At 42.6% G+C, this 18,051-nt stretch overlaps 1 protein-coding gene across 1 annotated transcript in view; it reads left to right on the plus strand.

The window, feature by feature from the left end:
* Nucleotides 1–150: 150 nt before the first annotated feature.
* Nucleotides 151–18,051, plus strand: part of LOC135516399 (mitogen-activated protein kinase kinase kinase 11-like) — a 50,755-nt gene continuing 32,854 nt past the window's right edge. The window contains 1 exon segment of the mRNA XM_064940677.1: nt 151–2,075. Within this exon segment, the coding sequence (XP_064796749.1) occupies nt 1,304–2,075 (772 nt within the window). The 5' untranslated portion in view covers nt 151–1,303.

The following is an 18,051-nucleotide window of genomic DNA, read 5'->3' on the forward strand; positions in this document are numbered from 1 at the left end:
CCTCCCCGATTTGTTCCGTTTGCTCTGTTTGCTTCCGTTTGGTTCTTAAACGGTAAACTGTTTCTGTTGCAATAAGTAATGAATACACCCCTGATTCTTTTCCTGTTGGGAAAAAGTTTCTAAACCCCACCCTCTTCTTTGATTGTAAGCAAAGACGTAGAGTGGTTCGAGAACGGGACGAGGGAAGACTGCTTAAGGAAGAGGGGACATGATAACAAATATTTATGCATTAATTATGACATTGATAATAACGACGAGCTTGCCAGGGCTTGGCACTAAAGTATCGTTACGCACAATACAGGATTTGTTTTTGGTGTGCGTTTCTCTTTTAGAAAACGTAGACTCCTAAGCAGGTTTGTACAACTCTTACTGTTGCGAACGAGGTGGATGTCAAGTTCTTATTGAAAATACATACGTGTACAATTGAGACATTGTATGTCACCACCGGGCAAGACAGCAAATATGGATACAGTTGCGCAAACAGGTGCCGGATTTGTTGACAGAACGCATAGAAGTTTTGTCCAGACACCGTTATTCGTGCTCATGGTTTAGGGCGAGTTGGTAAGCTTTGAAACGTGTTGTAAAGCACGGGGTTCTCAGGACTAAATGCGCCTTTCCTGCTATTCTTCTCCTCTTCTCAGCGCTTCCTGCTTATGGTGGCCACCGCACTTCATGGCTAAAAATGCAGAACTCAAAATGGACAGCTAAACGGAGTTGAACTCTTCCGATGGGTTCTTATTGTCCAATGATCTGGATATTCTACAACCACCTGATGCTCATTTTGGTATGATGTGATCCATCCCGTGTTCTACACGGTCGTGGTTTTGCTATAGTTGAATAAGTTCACCTTTATTTCATATCTCAAGAAGCAGCACCTAATCATTGGTCAATATGTGACAATTTGTGGTATAGTAATAGAGTAATTAAGTGAGCTATGTGCTCAAACCACGCATTGAGAAACCATACCACAACAATCGAGTAGAAATTGGTTTTATGGAGACAATTCTGCCTTTTTACACATTGGCACATTTGGTAGGACTGGTCACATCCATGGCCTCTGTTTGATTGTTGCCAGCTCTAATGGAAACATATGCAGTCCATGAGAGACATTTTTTATCCTGTTGTCTTTGAACACGGTTGTGTTCCTGTTGGCCAGGTCTTTGAACAAATTTCATTGGTCCCTGATGAGCCAACTAGACACAGACGAACGGGAGAGAGGCACAATAAAGTACATTATTGTACTTTCTTTTCAAAACCATACAGAATCAAACCCAGTGTCTGAACATCTGCTCGTTGTGGCTCCATGGAGCCGCTGAAGAACATTTTTACCCGCGGCCCACTGTCGAACTGGAAAGGTCTGGAACAATCACAAAAAGGGACCTTCACCAATCCCGTGTGGACGGCTTTATTCGACTATGAGGCGTCCGGTAAAGACGAGCTCACCCTCCACAAAGGAGACCTGGTGGAAGTCCTGTCGCTGGACTCTGAGATATCCGGTGACGAGGGCTGGTGGGCGGGCAAGGTCAACAACAAAGTGGGCATCTTTCCCTCAAACTATGTCTCCTTCAAGCCTCCTTCATATGGGAAACTGCAGGGCAATGGAGTCGGCGTGGTTGGGGAGCTTGGGCCAGCCGTAGTGGGGGTGGGGGAGTTCGAACCCGAGGCCGTGGATTTCAGGGAACTGAGCCTCGAGGAGGTCATTGGGGTCGGCGGCTTCGGCAAGGTGTATCGCGGTACGTGGAGAGGTGGGCTGGAGGTGGCCGTGAAGGCGGCTCGCCAGGACCCAGACGAGGACATCAGCGTGACGGCCCAGAACGTGCGTCAGGAGGCCCGGCTGTTTGCCATGCTTACTCACCCCAACATCATCGCCCTCAAAGGGGTTTGCTTACAGGAACCCAACTTGTGCCTCATCATGGAGTACGCATCCGGTGGCCCGCTGAGCCGTGCGCTGGCTGGGCGCCGCATCCCGCCGCACGTCTTGGTCAACTGGGCAGTACAGATTGCTAGAGGGATGCTCTACCTGCACACAGAGGCCATCGTTCCTGTCATCCATCGTGACCTCAAGTCTAACAACAGTAAGTCACTACACTGGTCACGTCCACAGTAGGCTGGTTTTAACGATGCACAAAGGTTAGAACATTGTTATAGACAACACTATAGAGAGCTGAAAGGCCAAACAGGTGTCAACTACTGTGAATTACCACACTTCCTTAGTTCCATGACAAACTGTCAAATTCAGTTTCACCTGTTCAATTGTCTCTGAGTGAAATGGTTAGTCTTTCTATTTGCTGGGGAGCTTGACCGACAGGCCTCAGGACATTGTACTATAGGTTATATTGTTGCATTGCCAGAGGCTACACCTCACCACACGCTTTCTTTGGCGAAGCTCACTTTTCTCTCCTCTCCACTACAATACTGGCTCTAATAGCTCACAAATTACAGGCACAAACATACACATTTGATTATTATTGTCCCTTCAAATGGCAAAATGGGACACTGTTAATTCACTTTGGCTGCAGTCCAAAAGGGATTTCAATTTTGTCACAGGTTTTGTTGTGTTTGCTCTTGGCTTGATCTCACAGGGAGCGTGGGAAATGAGATGATTATTTGGACAGAGCATCTCTCTCTCTCTGTTGCGCTACGTTATTGCTTCATGTCATGTGAGCACTGTAGCCTGTATACATATAACAGAAAGAAGAGAGCTCTCAGTCTGAGGAGATTGTGAAATGTCTAGCGAGCATTTCTCGATAATGAGACCAGCCGCTTCACAAGCAAAGGTCAAGAATTCTAGTGGGTGAATTTTAAAGACCGTCAGAAGTCACTCTTTGAACTTTGATGACGTTCATTGCGAGAATGGCCGTGATGTAGGCTTATGTAGGTGTTTTGGTCTCTAGCTATGGCCATCTAGGCCCTTCCATGGACCTTGTCATTAAACCACATCAAATCGATGCAATGAAGGTGATGCAGAGAGAATTCAACCCTCTCAAACCAAACGCTTCTCGGAACTGTCAGGCTGAGAGGCTTGATATAGTAGCCTTGATTGTCAAAACAGAAGGCCACCTGAATTCACACAGAGGCAAAACCATTATTATCATAATTTTGACAAGTCCGATAATCCCTGTCAGTGGCTTGGCAATATCTGTAATGGTTCAGAGTTTGTTTTTGTTCCACATCCCCTCCTTTTCCATTCGTTCACATCACCACAGACCCACTTCCATCTTGGATAAGCTCTGTGTGCAGCCGTGTTACGGCAAACAGAAAAAGATCAAGGTAGTGGTTTTGTTAGACGAGACCGACACCACTTCGGAGAATATGGACCATGGTTGGTCTGTCGTCTTAGTTCTACACCCAATTTCAAGGTTTTCGGTCACACCAAACACTAAGTAGGCCAAAGTATCACTGTTTCAGTCCATCACCTCAATCTTCCTCATTAAGAGGCAAGCCAGCAGCTGGGAGAATCCCGGGTCTGACGGGAAAATAATCTGTTTGGGAGTGAGCTGGCAACCGGAGGTTAACTGGTATAAAATCCTTGATGCCATTGCCTTGCCTGACGCTGTGCCATTTAGCAAGGCACTTAACCCCCCACAGCAACTGCTCCACGAGCGCCCAGTATGGCAGCCACCTGCCTCAACCTCTCCAACCTGTATGTTTGCCTATTGGAGGGGTTGGGATAAAGCAGAAGTCACATTTTAGTTGTACATTGACTTGATTTGTCAATTGTACACAATCTTAACTTGTTCCCACACACTCCCATCCACTCTGTTTCTACACTGTTCTGACTGAACAGACCTCAACGAATCCACTGGACTGGAAAACATCCCTGTTGCGCAAAAATATATGTTTTAATGTAGGGTTTGTAGGCTATATGGAGCAACGCAACCAACACAGTCCCTCTTTGTGATGTAAAGATGTTATCTCTGCACTACCTCCTACCTCTTTTTTTGTTTGCTTCTTTCTTTGAAGCTTTGTCCCAGACCTGCCTATACTTGTCTCTCTGTTGTGGCAGTGAGCAATATACAGTTGTTTGGGGAAAGGGAGGTCTGTGTTCGCTCCCGATGGGTTTCAAAAGACACAATCTGTTCCTATAGAGAGAGCGAGAGAACAAGGCCATGGTTTCTTCAGTGTTTCACCGATCATTTCAAAGTGTACAGGAGAACCACCCCTTTAATCAAATCAAATTATATTGGTCACATCTCATACACACATTTATCAGATGTTGTTACGGGTTGAGTGAAATGCTTTAAGGGTTCAAGGAAAGGTAGAGAGAGGCGCACAAGTTGGCGGCCATTGAAGGAACATTGAGGTGTTCGAGCTTCTAAAAATAATCACAAACCATTGATCCACAACGAAGTTCCTGCTATGAGGTGAACTGTGAAATAGGTAGCGTAGAGATGTGGTCTTAAGGGCAGATATTCAGAAGAATGCAGAAGGTTCTGGTGCAAAGGTGTCCAATTTTTATTTCTAGTGTTCAATGGTGATAGCTGACGAAGACCCCTATTAGCAGGAACAGAACCTGGTAATACCTGGATGTAGGATGGGACATAAGCCTAACAACTTCAATTACTAATTTCTCTGAACAGGGGGAAAGAATCATCACCAAATTCACTGAGAATACATTACATAGGATGAAGAATCAATACTCTGAGCCGCATCTCTATACTACTTGTCAAACAGAAACCTGATACTATATTTTGTCGGGATGGGCGTTGGGTGTGTGTAGGCTGCTTATGACAATTTCTTTGGATTCCTCATGTCGTCTTCATTGTTAGAAAAAAGTTTGGTTCAAATCTGATGTTAGGTAATATAATTATTGAATATAATATGAATCCTACAAATTAAAATGACCAATTTGGGCACAATCAATCAATTTAGTTTAATTTCTCAAAGATCAAAATCTATTTCAACAAAATAATTTTGCCGGAATGCTCATTTGATATGTTTCTAACGACAGTAATTATTTCGGAACAATCTGAGATGGTGGGTGTCATTTAAAGACTTTTAAAGTGAATTAAAATAGTTTTTTTAGTGCACTGTTGCAACAATAGAGCTGTGTTTAGGGTGACAGACACTATTTATAGCTGTAGAGATTTGAAAGGAGAAGAGCCTGTAGCTTTGTGCTGTAGTTACACATCAGTGAAGCGTACTGATTGAACAGGACCATTGAAGAAAGTGCACACAGAAGACGGCCTTGAATGCAGGCCAGAGGCCATCACTGGAAAGTAGATGCAGAGAGACACACACAAGAGTGAGCGTGTACACGTATACACAGGGCTGGATTAAGAAATCATGAGCCCTGGGGATTTTAAAAACGCATTTCATGCAATTCTACCTCGTTTACATGGTAAAAGACATTAGCTGGATCTTTTTTTAATACCACACAAATGACCTAAATGATTGGCTACTCTGACACTGAGAAACGGAGCTCAATCTGGCTACTAAATACAATTTCCAGTGGCACACTGACTCACCTAATGTTGAAGATGAAGCCATAGGTTACTCACTGTGATGGCCGACGCGCTCGTCATTGCAATAGCCCATCTCAAGATGAGCTACTTTGAAAACCAGTTCTGCTGTTAGCCGCAAATAAAATTTGCAAAAGGCAAACCGACAGCTGCACCAACTATAGAAATATAATCTATAGATGGCAGTTCCCATTCAAGTCAGGAATGGCATCCAATGCTAGTGTGCCCATGAGTTTAGCAGTCAGATTGCCAGGGTCAGAGGTTACAAAACCCATCTATGGATTGCATAGTGCAACAAATTGCACTATGCAACAAACTGTAGCCTATACTTGGCTCACATGCTGCCAAAACTGCAGCCTTCTGGACTGTAGGCATACTGGTAACTGCCAAAATAAAGGCGTAAACAAGGGACACTTTTTAGTAAATAAGGGATACAAATTATATGTTATGGTGTGGGGTGCATTTTCCTGGCATGGTTTAGGGCCACTTGTAGAATCTATGCCACGGTGCGTTGAAGCTGTTTTGGCAGCTCGTTGTGGCACAACACCCCTTTAAGACCTTTTATGTTGGTGTTTCCTTATTTTGGCAGATACTTGTATGTGCTTGTGATAACTTAACTCACAGTTATTTTTACAGTATATATTTCCTTAATATTGTTAAAAAAAACTATGGTTCCCGTCAATTTTGGACACACCAACACATTCAAGGGTTTTTCTTTATTTTTACTATTTTCTACATTGCAGAATAACAGTGAAGACATCAAAACTATGAAATTACACATGGATTCATGTAGTAACCAAAAAAGTGTTCAACAAATCAAAATCTGTTTAATATTTGAGATTCTTCAAAGTAGCCACCCTTTGCCTTGATGACAGCTTTGCACACTCTTGGAATTCTCTCAACCAGCTTCACCTGGAATGCTTTTCAAACAGTCTTGAATGAGTTCCCACATATGCTGAGCACTTGTTGGCTGATTGTGGAGGCCAGGTCATCTGATGCAGCACTCCATCACTCTCCTTCACGGTCAAATAGCCCTTATACAGCCTGGAGGTGTGTTGGGTCATTGTCCTGTTGAAAAACAAATGATAGTGGGACTAAGCGCAAACCAGATGGGATGGCGTATCGCTACAGAATGCTGTGGTAGCCATGCTGGTTAAGTGTGCCTTGAATTCTAAATAAATTATCTACGATTGTCACCAGCAAAGCATCTCCTCCTCCATGCTTCACGGTAAGAACCATGCATGCGGAGATCATCCGTTCACCTACTATACGTCTCACAAAGACACAACATTTAGAACCAAAAATCTCAAATTTGGACTCATCAGATTAAAGGACAGATTTCCACCGGTCTAATGTCCATTGCTCATGTTTCTTGGCCTAAGCAAGTCTCTTCTTCTTATTGATGTCCTTTGTTGTGGGTTCTTTGCAGCAATTTGACCATAAAGGTCTGATTCACGCAGTTTCCTCTGAACAGTTGATGTTGAGATATGTCTGTTACTTGAACTCTGTGAAGCATTTATTTAGGCTGCAATTTCTGAGGCTTGTAATTCTAATGAAATTATCCTTTGCTGCCGAGGTAACACCGGGTATTCCTTTCCTGTAAGTGTTCCTCATGAGAGCCAGTTTCATGATGGTTTCTGCGACTGCACTTGAAAACGTTCAATCCCTACCTTGTTACAAGACAACTGATTCGCTCAAATGCATTAAGAAGGAAAGAATTTCCACAAATTAAATTTGAACAAGGCACACCTGTTAATTGAAATGCATTCGAGGTGATTGGTTGAAGTTGGTTGAGAGAATGCCAAGAGTGTGCAAAGCTGGCATCCAGGCGAAGGGTGGCTACTTTGAAGAATCTCAAATATAAATATATAAAATAACACTTTTTTGTTTTGTTTTTTTGACTGGTACTGTATATAATTAAGTTTCTTAAATAAAAAAATAAAAAAAATATATATATGCCTCTTGGGCCCCTCACGGGCCTGGGCCCAGGGGCTTCACCCGGTAAGCCCCTGTATTAATCTGACACACACACACACACACCTCCACATCAGTCAGTCATTGACACATTGGCCCTCAGATGCACACAATCGGTCGTAAACACATTGTCACACATACACTGTAAATACACACTTATAATTAGACGCCGATACCGAATAAAATGCAAATGATTTACTTAAAAATCATACAATGTGATTTTCTGGATATTTGTTTTAGATTCTGTCTCTCACAGTTGAAGTGTACCTATGATAAAAAATGACAAACCTCTACATGCTTTGTAAGTAGGAAACACTGCCGATTTTGCAGGTTATCAAATACTTGTTTTCCCCACTGTATATATAGATGCAATTGTCATTATTACAAAAATGTAACAATACTGAATGAACAATGAACACTTTTTTATTTTAACTTAATATAACACTTCAATTCACAACAATAAAATCAATTTAGTCTCAAATAACATGAATGATGAATGTTGAAAACAAAAACTGTAATTTCTATATGCAGGAAATCCTATTTTAATAATGGACATGGTAAGAATTGACTACCAAAGTGCGAGTCATAATTCCCATGACACCTTCTAGCAAAATCTGAAAAGCGGTTCCTTCATTCATTTATTCCATAGGATATTTTTAGATTCACTTAAAATAAGGTCTGTGTTTCGTGTAGGCTTACATCACCTAGCCAATTTTACAACTGTGTTAGTCCATAGGACAAGGTAACTCTGATCAATATTGGCTAAATATAAGCGAAGCTCTTTTTTTTTTTTGAAGAGTGGATTTATGAAAATATGTTGACAAACGTTACCTTATCCTAGTGAGATTTACACAGGTATCAAAAACGCTGAGGCGGTTTAAGCCTGCACGAAACACAGATCTTATTTGAAGTAGATCAAGACCTTTTCTATGGAAGACATGAACGGTAAAGTAACGAAGGAAGCCCTTTCAAGTTCAGCCGCAAGTTATTACAGGAATGACAACGCGTCGACTATTTCTCTCTAAACCATATATACCTTTGACAATTACGAGCCTGCTGCTGCCTACCACCCCTCAGTCAGACTGCTCTATCAAATCATAGACTTAACTATAATAAACACACAGAAATATGAGCCTTGGGTCAAATCCGGAAACTATCACCTCGAAAACAAAATGTTTATTCCGTTCCGTATTTTATCTCACGGTTGGCATCCATGAGTCTAAATATTCCTGTAACATTGCACAACCTTCAATGTTATGTCATAATTACGTAAAATTCTGGCAAATTAGTTAGTTCGCAAAGAGCCAGGCAGCCCAAACTGTTGCATATACCCTGACTCTGCATGCAATAAACGCAAGAGGTGAGACAATTTCACCTGGTTAATATTGCCTGATAACCTGGATTTCTTCTAGCTAAATATGCAGGTTTAAAAATATATACTTGTGTATTGATTTTAAGAAAGGCATTGATGTTTATGGTTAAGTACACATTGGAGCAACGACAGTCGTTGATTGTCTTTTATAAGATAAGTTTAATGCTAGCTAGCAACTTACCTTGGCTTACTGCATTCGCGTAACAGGCAGGTTCCTCGTGGAGTGCAATGTAATCAGGTGGTTAGAGCTTTGGACAAGTTAACTGTAAGGTTGCAAGATTGGATCCCCCGGGCTGACAAGGTAAAAATCTGTCGTTCTGCCCCTGAACGAGGCAGAACGTACCTAGGCCGCCATTGAAAATACGAATGTGTTCTTAACTGACTTGCCTAGTTAAATAAAGTTTTATTTTTTATTTTTTACAAAAAAATAAAAAAATAAAAAAATAATCGGCAAAATCGGCACCCAAAAATACAGATTTCCGATTGTTATGAAAACTTGAAATCGGCCCTAATTAATCGGCCATTCCGATTAATCGGTCGACCTCCACTTATAATAGTACATGGGACTTATATGCCACTTTTCAATGACCCAAAGTCGCTCTACATTTGTAGAACGAGATCAATACAAGGCCAGACTAACAGCAGGAAGAAACACATGAAACAGAGTGTGTGTGTGTGTGTGTGTGTGTGTGTGTGTGTGTGTGTGTGTGTGTGTGTGTGTGTGTGTGTGTGTGTGTGTGTGTGTGCGCGCGCGTGCGCGCTCTGGAGCTTGGCCAACTATAGTTTGAAATCACATGGAAAATGCCACACTAAGCATTAGTGGAGTCAAACTAAACTTCATTGTCTTTTCAAGAGGAACAACAGTTTAAAAACCGGTTGATAGCTACCAATTAATTTCCAGGAATATTGCGTCTGTCTGTGTGGTGCGTGCGTTTGTCAATCACTCTGTGTGTAGCCAGTTGATGTGATAACCGTCTTGTGGGTTGACAGAAATACTTTCCCCAAAACCTTAAATGTTATCTCCAAAGTAGACTTACCTGGCAGAAGTAAATCTATTATTTGTTATTTGCAAACTTTGCCCTGAAATGATCAGCAGCAGTATAGAACCATCGCTAGAACGGCACATTAGACCACATTCCTCACTCACTAGATTTACAGTTAAAGGGACAGAATGGGAATTACACCCCCCCCCCAAAAAAAAAAATCACATTTGTTAATGTTCTTCCAGACCTAAAAAAATAATGGTATTCAGATGTGGTTAAAGCATTGACATGGACTCAGAACATCCAATTTATTTAATTGTTTCCTTATAAACAATTGTAATACAACTGAGAAAACAACATAATTTGAGAATTTAAAACCGTTTTCAAAATAAATAATGTATAGGGCTCTCTTAGTTGTTTATCAACCATCATTCTACCAGGTATATTGACAGAGCTTACTGCACTAAGGACCTGAGAACAGTCGCAAAGGAGAAGAATGTGCCTATTTAAAGTAGCTCTCATCCTAGAAAATGTTTAAATGCCCTGGTTTAAATAAATCTTGGATCAACACTTTTTTTCCCCTGAGTGGACAAGCATCTGACACAGCTGTGCACCACCAGCATGTTTTCACTCCGGGCCCCTAGCGCCCCAACGCAAAACATCCCCTGTGTTATTCTGCCCTCACAGACACTTGCAATCGCTCGCTACTCACACACAGCAACATTCCCAAGTTTACTGAATTATGAGGGCAATTTGGACATTTAGCCCACAGTGGTGGCATGTAAGGTATTCAGTCCAGGAAATAGACATACTTGATAAACTCCTAAAATGCATAGTGACTTCTATCTGTAACAGGGGTTGCTGCGTCAATAGACTTGCTTTGCCAGTCACAGGTATGTAGGTGGAGACTACAGAGTCAAGCAATACTAGGCTAAAGAGTGCTGATCTTGGATCAGGTCCTGTTTGTCCATGTCATCTTACTCATTACGATCTAACTCTGAGACGTCTGTAAGAAGACGATCCCTGATATGGACATTAGAAAGAGAATCCGTGAGGAATTTTATGTAAATAGAAGTACAGTGCCTTCTGAAAGTATTCACAACCCTTTACTTTTTCCACATTTTAAACATTTAAACTTAGGTTTTGTATCTCTGGCCTACACAATTTTCCCTATTGTCAAAGTGGAATTATGTTTTTAGAAATGTTTAAAAAGTAATTAAAAATGAAAAGCTGAAATGCCTTGAGTAAATAAGTATTTAACCCTTGAAGTTATGGCAAGCCTACGTTCAGGGGTAAAACTCTGCTTAATAAGTAGCATAGACTCACTCTGTGGGCAATAATAGTGTTTAACATGATTTTTGAATGACTACAGAATCTCTGTACCCCACACATACAATTATCTGTAAGGTCCATCAGTCGAAGAGTGAATTTCAGACACAGATTCAACCACAAAGACCAGGGAGGTTTTCCAATGCCTTGCAAAGAAGGGTAAAAAAAAAGCAGATATTGAATATCCCTTTGAGCATGGTGAAGTTATTAGTTACACTTTGGATGGTGTATCAATTCACCTAGTCACTATAAAGATACAGGTGTCCTTCAGTTGCTGGTGAGGTAGGAAACCGCTCAGGGATTTCACGATGAGTTCCATGGGGATTTTAAAACAATTACAGAGTTTAATGGCTGTGATAGGAGAAAACTGAGGAGGGATCAATAACATTGTAGTTACTCCACAATACTAAACTAAATTGACAGAGTAAAAAGAAGGAAGCTTGTACAGGATAAAAATCTTCAAAAACACGCATTCTGTTTGCAATAAGGCACTAAAGTAAAACTGCAACAAAAAAAATGGCAAAGAAATTACATTTATGTCCTGAATACAAAGCGTTCTGTTTGGGGCAAACAAAACACATCACTGAGTAACACTTTTCATATTTTCAAGCATGGTGGTGGATGCATCATGTTATGGGTATGCTTGTCATTGGCAAGGACTAGGGAGTTTTTTTGGGGGGGGATACAAATAAACAGAATAGAGCTAAGCACAGGCAAAATCCTAGAGGAAATTTTGGTTCAGTCTGCTGTCCAACAGACACTGGGAGACGAATTCACCTTTCAGGAGGACAATAACCTATAACTCAAGGCCATATATACACTGGAATTGCATACTAGGACAACAGTGAAGGTTCCTGAGTGGCTTAGTTACAGTTCTGACTGAATTTGGCTTGAAAAACTATAGCAAGACTTGAAAATTGCTGTCTAGCAATGATCAACAACCAACTTGACAGAGCTTAAAGAATAATGTGCAAATATTGTACGATCCAGGTGTGGAAATACTTTCTCTTAGAGACAACCAGAAAGACTCACAGCTGTAATCGCTGCCAAAGGTGACTCTAACACGTATTGACTCAGGGGTGTGAATACCTATGTACAGGAGTTATTTCTGTATTTCATAGTTAATAAATGTTCAAACATTTCTAAAATATGTTTTCACTTTGTAATAGTTACATTTTTAAAATCCATTTTGAATTCAGCCTGTAGAACAAAAAAATGTGGAATAAGTCTAGGGGTATGAATACTTTCTGAAAGCACTGTGATGGTTAGAGAGAGGGAATCACAGTTATGGCCGATTAGTGGTTTGTTAAGTAGGTCATGGGATGAGTAGGAAGAGATGATACTCGTAAATTCAAATCAATAACTACTCTGCATTTTAAAATTGCAAACAAGCTATTCTCTATTTGTGGCTTGAAATACAACTAGGAAGAAATCCTGGTCTTGTAGATGGAAACAGGTTGAAATGCTAAATGTAACCACAAATCAATTGAATAAATTACCTTGCTATTAGTTAATTCCAATGTTCTATATTAATTCTCCAACCAATCAAGGTTTTTTTCTACAAATACCTTTGTCACAAAGTGCATAGTTTCGCTTACTGTCCATGTTGAGACAACAAAGTTCAAAACCCCCAACTATAGCACAGCCGACACAGAGGGTGGCAAGGAAAAACTCCCTCAGTCTTGATTGGAACAAACCTGTACTTATCCTTTTGCTGACATTGGCATATCCTCAATGCCAGCGTGTTGCTGCAAGACAGGCATCACCTGTGATGGGGTGGCGGTACCAGGCTCTGTGGAGGAGTTCAACCAGGGCAAGGCTCCGGTGTGTTTCCCTTGGCACAGTGTCTGACTGGCTGTGATAAGAGTTCACTAGGCCCAGGCCCCCCCCTCTCTTTATTTTGGAAATGCCGGCAGGCTGCATCCGGAGATCCCAGGCTCTGATTGGGTTGGGGGGGATGGTGAAGGGGATGGTGGAGCAGGTAGGAGTTGGCACGGGATTCCCTTTCACGCACTGCAGGCCCCATTGGGTAACTCTGGCTTGGATTCACACATGCATTGATACACACGCATATACACACACAACCTCCCTACACACACACAATCCCCCTACACACACACACAATCCCCCTACATACACACTTGACTAATGTTCCAGAATAATAATATGCTGTATAGAACAGGGAGCTTTAGGATGACGGCCCGAACAACAGAACTCCAGGGGACGAGAGGGGACAACGAGGCACTGTAAGGTAACACCAAACAGGATGTGAGAGGATTCCAAAACCCAGGAAATTGTTGAATTTTATCCAGGTTTAGGCTAACATTTGGTTTCTCTCACTAGCTTGGTTTGGAATCTTTTCTACAGTGATCCAAAGGCAGTTGTCATGTAGATAGAGAATTCTCACCACTGTCTTGTGAAATGCTAGAAGGATCAGTCTGATATTTGGCTAGAAACATTTGACACATTTTCCTGTATTATGTTTCCATTTCTGTACCTGAGCATGTGTATAGGCAGTTGTTGTATTAGAGTTGAGGGATACTTATCATACTTCTACATTTCCGTTTGGCTCTCAGTCAGTTGAAACTGATTTATCTGTTGCAGTGCTGTTCTACACGACTGTGCAAACATTGGAGAGTGTTTAGTCAGCCAAACCTTGATTAGCTTGGTAGGTCAACGCACGACATGGGACCAATGCATTGTACCATGTTTTAAAAAGGGGTAGTTAAAAAGGAAGTGACTGCCCACTTACCACCAGCTACGTCTGACACAACCTCCTGACCTCGACCCCTGATTGACCCCTTGGCGACCCCCACATTCTGGATTTCCCAGAATACCAGAGAGGAAGAGGTGAAGTGATAGGGTTGACTCCGCCCCCAAATTGGTCTGTGCGAGCATATAGCCTTGAGCAGACCAAGTGGAGAATATTTTATATAGGAGTTGTGCTTGTTGTTCACATACGTGTCTGCCATCTCATTTCCAGAATGTTTCCGACTCCTGCTTTCCTCCTTTGCGGACATTTTTTCATATTGTTAGAGCAGGCAGTCCAATATCTTGTCAATATATATAGAGGATACTCAGCGAATGGAGGTTAAACTTCAACAACTGGCAGCCATTTTGGCTCCAGTAGTTTGTTAGCTAGCGTTGGTTAATAGGTGAGTTATCTCAGGCCCTTGGTGCATTACGTGATGCAGAGATCATCAACTCAGACAGCGTTGATGTTAGTGTTGATGTTAGCATCACTGTGATTTGGACATGTATCCTCTGTCTCTCTTCTGTCTCGGTCTCTGTTTCTGTGTCTCTCTCTTCTGTCTCCCTCCCTTTCCCTCAGAGTTTGAGGTTGCCAGACTGTCTGTCAGCCTATGGCTCCGTCCCTCAGGGGACAAAGCTCTCGTTCTTCCCGGGGAAAGCCCCCCACCCCTGCCGGAATTCTCCCTCGCCTACGGACAGAGAGCAGATCCGGCCCAAACCCACAGGGGTGGAGGGCAGAGAGAGAGAGCGAGAGGAAGGAAGATATGGAGAGAAATTAACAGTAGAGACAGATGACCGCTTTATGAGTTACTGATCAGTGTCATGCTACTAATGAACTTAGTCAAGTTGTCAACGCAGGTGAGGCCTTATTCCGTAACGTTGCAAAAATAACAACCAATATCTGTGTAAGTACAAGCTACATTTATTGGAATGGCATGCCTCTGGAGAACGCAAATGTGTGTTCTCTGATACGCTGCTGAGAAAGTGAAATAGGCCCACAGCCCTTCCTTGGTTGTGATGCATATCAGTGCTAACTCGCTCACTCACCCACACTCATGAGATGTAATGTTTTTCTTTTTTTTCACCTTTATTTAACGTTGTAGGCTAGTTGAGAACAAGTTCTCATTTACAACTGCAAACTGGCCAAGATAAAGCAAAGCAGTGCAACACAAACAACAGAGTTAAACATGGAATAAACAAGCATGAAGTCTATAACACAATAGAATAAAAAAAGTCTATATACAGTGTGTGCAAATGGCATGAGGGGGTAAGGCAATAAGTAGGCCATTGTAGCAAGTAATTACAGTTTAGCAAATTAACACTGGAGTGATAGATGTGCAGATGATGATGATGTGCAAGTAGAAATACTGGTGTGCAACAGAACAGAAAAGTAAATTAAAAACAATATGGGGATGAGGTTGGTAGATTGGGTGGGCTATTTACAGATGGGCTATGTACAGCTGCAGCGATCGGTTAGCTGCTCAGATAGCTGATGTTTAAAGTTAGTGAGGGAAATACAAGTCTCCAGCTTCAGCTATTTTTGAAATTCGTTCCAGTCATTGGCAGCAGAGAGCGGAAAGGAAAGGCGGCCAAAGGGGTGTTTGCTTTGGGGATGAACAGTGAGATATACCTACTGGAGCGCGTGCTACGGGTGGTGTTGTTATGGTGACCAGTGAGCTGAGATGAAGCGGAGCTTTACCTAGCAAAGACTTATAGATGACCTGGAGCCAGTGGGTCTGGCAACGGATATGTAGCGAGAGCCAGACGATTAGAGCATACAGGTCGCAGTGATGGGTGGTATATGGGGCTTTGGTGACAAAACGGATGGCACTGTGATAGACTGCATCCAGTTTGCTGAGTAGAGTGTCGGAGGCTATTTTGTAAATGACATCGCTGATGTCGAGGATCGGTATGATGGTCAGTTTTACTAGGGTATGTTTGGCTGTGTGAGTGAAGGAGGCTTGGTTGCGAAATAGAAAGCCGATTCTAGATTTATTTTTTTGGATTGGAGATGTTTAATATGAGTCTGGAAGGAGAGTTTACAGTCTAGCCAGACACTTAGGTATTTGTAGTTGTCCACATATTCTAATTCAGAACCGTCCAGAGTAGTGATGCTAGTCGGGCGGGCGGGTGCGGGTAGCGAACGGTTGAAAAGCATGCATTTAGTTTTACTTGCGTTTAACAGCAGTGGGAGGCCACGGAAGGAGAGTTGTATGTCATTGAAACTTGTTTGGAGGTTTGTTACCATTGCCACCATTGTTCCTGCTCCCAAGAAAGCTAAGGTAACTGAGCTAAATGACTACTGCTACGTAGCACTCACTTCTGTCATCATGTAGTGCTTTGAGAGACAAGTCAAGGACCATATCACCTCCACCCTACCTGACACACTAGACCCACTCCAATTTGCTTACCGCCCCAATAGGTCCACAGACGACGCAATCGCAACCACACTGCACACTGCCCTAACCCATTTGGACAAGAGGAACTCGTCATCAAGCTCGAGACCCTGGGTCTCGACCCCGCCCTGTGCAACTGGGTACTTGACTTCCTGATGAGCTGCCCCCAGGTGGTGAGGGTAGGTAACAACATATCCACCCCGCTCCTCAACACTGGGGCCCCACAAGGGTGCGTTCTGAGCCCACTCCTGTACTCCCTGTTCACCCACCACTGCGTGGCCATGCACGCCTCCAACTCAATCATCAAGTTTGCAGATGACACTACAGTGGTAGGCTTGATTACCAACAACGACGAGACGGCCTACAGGGAAGAGGTGAGGGCCCTCGGAGTGTGGTGTCAGGAAAATAACCTCACACTCAACGTCAACAAAACAAAGGAGATGATTGTGGACTTCAGGAAACAGCAGAAGGAACACCCCCCTATCCACATCGACGGGACAGTAGTGGAGAAGGTGGAAAGTTTTAAGTCCCTCGGCGTACACATCACAGACAAAATGAATTGGTCCACCCACACAGACAGCATTGTGAAGAAGGCACAGCAGCGCCTCTTCAACCTCAGGAGGCTGAAGAAATTCGGCTTGTCACCAAAAGCACTCACAAACTTGTACAGATGCACAATCGAGAGCATCCTGTTGGGCTGTATCACCGCCTGGTACGGCAACTGCTCCGCCCACAACTGTAAGGCTCTCCAGAGGGTAGTGAGGTCTGCACAACGCATCACCGGGGGCAAACTACCTGCCCTCCAGGACACCTACACCACCCGATGTCACAGGAAGGCCATAAAGATCATCAAGGACAACAACCACCCGAGACACTGACTTCACCCCACTATCATTCAGAAGGCGAGGTCAGTACAGGTGCATCAAAGCTGGGACCGAGAGACTGAAAAACAGCTTCTATCTCAAGGCCACCAGACTGTTAAACAGCCACCACTAACATTGAGTGGCTGCTGCCAACATACTGACTCAACTCCAGCTCACTTTAATAATGGAAATTGATGTAAAAAAATGTACCACTAGCCAATTTAAACAATACCACTCCCTATAATGTTTACATACCCTACATTACTCATCTCATATGTATATACTGTACTCGATACCATCTACTGCATCTTGCCTATGCCGTTCTGTACCATCACTCATTCATTTATCTTTATGTACATATTCTTTATCCCTTTACACTTGTGTGTATAAGGTAGTAGTTGTGGAATTGTTAGGTTAGATTACTCGTTGGTTATTACTGCATTGTCGGAACTAGAAGCACAAGCATTTTGCTACACTCGCATTAACATCTGCTAACCATGTGTATGTGGCAAATAAAATTTGATTTGATTTAACACAGTGTCCAAAGAAGGGCCAGATGTATATAGAATGGTGTCATTTGCGTAGAGGTGGATCAGGGAATCACCCGCAGCAAGAGCGACATTGTTGATATATAAAGAGAACAGAGTCGGCCCGAGAATTGAACCCTGTGGTACCCCCATAGATTCTGCCAGAGGTCTGGACAACAGGCTCTCCGATTTGACACACTGAACTCTGTCTGAGAAGTAGTTGGTGAACCAGGCGAGGCAGTCATTTGAAAAACTAAGGCTGTTGAGTCTGCCAATGAAAATATGGTGATTAACAGTGTCGAAAGCCTTGGCCAGGTCGATGTACTGTGCAGCAGTCTTAAATCTTTTATCGATGGCGGTTATGATATCGTTTAGTACCTTGAGTGTGGCTGAG

Source organism: Oncorhynchus masou, chromosome 27 (genome assembly GCF_036934945.1).
Source record: "Oncorhynchus masou masou isolate Uvic2021 chromosome 27, UVic_Omas_1.1, whole genome shotgun sequence".
NCBI lineage: Eukaryota > Metazoa > Chordata > Actinopteri > Salmoniformes > Salmonidae > Oncorhynchus > Oncorhynchus masou.